The sequence below is a fragment of the Grammomys surdaster genome, unplaced genomic scaffold (genome assembly GCF_004785775.1).
Source record: "Grammomys surdaster isolate TR1022 unplaced genomic scaffold, NIH_TR_1.0 125946, whole genome shotgun sequence".
Lineage (NCBI taxonomy): Eukaryota > Metazoa > Chordata > Mammalia > Rodentia > Muridae > Grammomys > Grammomys surdaster.
Window position 1 is genome coordinate 3650653 of NW_021620768.1, and position 3172 is coordinate 3653824.

General features: G+C 43.9%; 1 protein-coding gene across 2 annotated transcripts in view; it reads left to right on the top strand.

The window, feature by feature from the left end:
* Gatad2b (GATA zinc finger domain containing 2B) overlaps nt 1–2657 on the top strand; it is a 74443-nt gene extending 71786 nt beyond the window's left edge. For both annotated transcript variants that reach the window (XM_028753334.1, XM_028753335.1), the window contains exons 9-11: nt 451–561; nt 704–821; nt 2350–2657. In XM_028753334.1, the coding sequence (XP_028609167.1) occupies nt 451–561; nt 704–821; nt 2350–2483 (363 nt within the window). In that variant the 3' untranslated portion in view covers nt 2484–2657. The remainder of the gene's footprint in view (nt 1–450; nt 562–703; nt 822–2349) is intronic.
* The last annotated feature ends 515 nt before the right edge of the window (nt 2658–3172 follow it).

The window sequence follows — 3172 nt, forward strand, 5'->3', positions numbered from 1 at the left end:
TTTTTTTTTTTTGTTTTTCAAGACAGGGTTTCTCTGTGTAGCCCTGGCTGTCGTGGAACTCACTCTGTAGACCAGGCTGGCCTCGAACTTAGAAATCCGCCTGCCTCTGCCTCCCAAGTGCTGGGATCAAAGGTGTGCGTCACCACTGCCCTGCGAATCTCTTTTAAAAAATTAAAGAAATAGTACCTCAAAGATTCATTAGTTTTAATTACATTACCATCCGTTGTCCTCATGAGAGTCAGCTTTCTAGAGAGAAGGGAATACTTTTAATCTCTAAAACATGTTGGCTGCTTGTACCTGGAGATCTCAGGATTGTCATCCCACCAAACTTTTCACCTTTTCTGCATTATTATAACTAGCTGACATCATTACAGAAATAAGAGACCCTTGGTTTTCTAGTTAGAAAATTAGATGTTGTCTTGTTCAATCTCATCTAATAACTCCCAACAGGAAATTGAACAGCGATTACAGCAGCAGGCAGCACTGTCCCCAACTACAGCTCCAGCTGTGTCCAGTGTCAGTAAACAGGAGACCATCATGAGACATCATACACTTCGGCAGGTGAGGAATCTTTCCACAACCCTGCTTTCTCTTAGGGGCTGACCTTCTGCAGGAAATGGTTCTGTTCTCTTTTTACGTCTTTGGGTCTTTTGAACTTCTATAATGGCAAGGTTTCATCAACTATCCTGTTCCCTTTTTGCAGGCTCCTCAGCCCCAGAGCAGCCTCCAGCGTGGTATACCCACATCTGCCCGATCCATGCTTTCAAACTTTGCACAGGCACCCCAGTTGTCTGTGCCAGGTGGCCTCCTTGGTATGCCAGGTAAGAGGGGTCAGTTTCAGAGCTTAGCTCCCAGGGATGACTCATTAGTAGATAGTCTTTTCTTTGATGATCTTGTATAGCTCAGGCTGGCTCTGAGCTTGCTGTGCAACCAAAGCTGTCCTACTTCTGCCACTCCCTAGCCCCAAGTACTAGAATTATGGGCATGTACCACCTAGCTCTAGTGTACAGTTCTTTTTGTGCAGGGGGTTGCATGTGTGTATGGCCACATGTATGGAGAGGCTAGAAATCAGTCTTGAGTGTCATTCCTCAGGCACTGCCCCCCCCCCCCCCCTGGTTTTTGAGATAGGATCTCCTGTTTTCCTCTAGCTTATAAAGTAGGTAGGCTCACCAACAAGCCCCAGATATCTGCACCCCATTGTTAGGATTATAAGCATGCACTAACAAACCTGACTTGTTTTATGTGGCTGTTAGGGATCAAGCTCAGGTCCTGTTTGTGTGGCAAGCACTTTGCTGACTGAGCTCTCTCTCTCCAGCTGTAGTATACAAATCTTTTTTTTTTTTTACTTATAGTGAGCCATCATGTGTGTGCTAGGAATTAAGCCTCAGTCCTCTAGAAGAACAGCCAGTGCTCCTTTATTTGTTTGGGTTTTTCTTTTTAGGGGATTCTTAATGGGGGTGGGGGGGGTGTAGGGACAGTTTTTCTCTGTACACCCATGGCTATCCTGGAACTCACTCTGTAGACCAGGCTGGCCTTGAACTCAGAGATCCTCCTGCCTCTGCTTCAATGCTGGGATTAAAAGTGTCACTATCAACTACTGAGCTATCTCTAGCACCTATGCACAAATCTTTAGCAACCCCTTTAGACTCCATTGTTCCTTTGTTTTCTGTTTTCTTATGCCATAACTATTCTTTTTTTTGGGGGGGGGGGGTTTCGAGACAGGGTTTCTCTGTGCAGCCCTGGCTGTCCTGGAACTAACTCTGTAGACCAGGCTGGCCTCAGAAATCCACCTGTCTCTGCCTCCCAAGTGCTGGGATTAAAGGCGTGCGCCACCACCGCCCGGCTGGCCATAACTATTCTTTTGTTATTCAGCAAATGAATTTTTTCTAAGTCATGAGTGCACTAAGACTTTGGTAAAATTGTTTCTACCATTATAAATTTAATTCTGATATGCTTTCATTGAGCATGTGAGTTCTAGAACAGCATGATCAACTGTCCAGCATGAATGATCTAGATTCTTCTCCACACTTCATTGGTCCCAAAATCAAAACAGATCATTGATTCTTTCTCCATTTCAATAATTTTTCTGTCACCAATGCTTCTCTTTCGTCTATATTGTACTGTAAAGATGGTTCATTATTCCTGATAGGACTGACGTTTCTGGAGGACCTTTCTCTGAAGCTTGGAAGTAAGAGTGTAGCTGCTGCTGAAACCAAGCTAGCTGAGGCTAGAGAAGTACAGACCATTGCAAATAGTTCCTTCCCATCTCTAACTGCAATCTGGGATAGGACAAAGGGGTGTCATTTCTTCTCTTAATACCTGTCCCCTCCTTTTGTCTCATGAATCTAGGTGTCAACATTGCATACTTGAACACTGGCATCGGAGGACATAAAGCCCCAAGTTTGGCAGACCGGCAGCGTGAATACCTTTTAGACATGATCCCTCCCAGGTCTATATCGCAGTCCATCAGTGGGCAGAAATAACGCCTGTTCCACTTGTACTGCCCATCCTTGAATCCTTTACCCATTTCTCCCATTGCCCCCAACTTCCGTCGCATGCAGTGCCTGTACTGGTGCCTACCATACACGGAAAGCAAAACCGAAAAAAAAAAAAAAAACAGAAGACAAAAATAGACATCAACAAGAAAACACACGCCCTGCCCTGCCACCTCCCCTTTATTTCACACTGCTGCAATCTGTTCTCCTGCTGCTCTGTCTTCTATCTTCGATTTCCTTTAACAGTGAGGTGGATCTTTGCCTCTGATAGAGGTCAGAATGAGGTCCTGGGGAGAATTTAAGCCCTTTGATGTGTGTTTCTAAAGTTTGTTTTATGCTATAATTATTATCATTTTTAATTATATTGTGTGTTTTCCCTTTGTTCTGTAGACGGTTAACTCCCATCTTCTGTTTTGTTTCCTACCTCCCTCTGCTAACCCTCCTTTTTAAAAAAAAAAATATATATATATATATAGATGATATACAATTCAATAACCACATGCAGATTACTGTGGATCCTCAGCTGCCAATAGGAAATAACTGAGAATGTTAGGGACAGAGATGTTGAGTGCACTTAACCTGAGTTGTGGAGTGGGTATCATCAAGCAAGTGGGAATAGCATCCCAGCTATGGTTGGTCAGGATCTGGAGAGTTTAGGAAGCAATGTTTTAGTCATG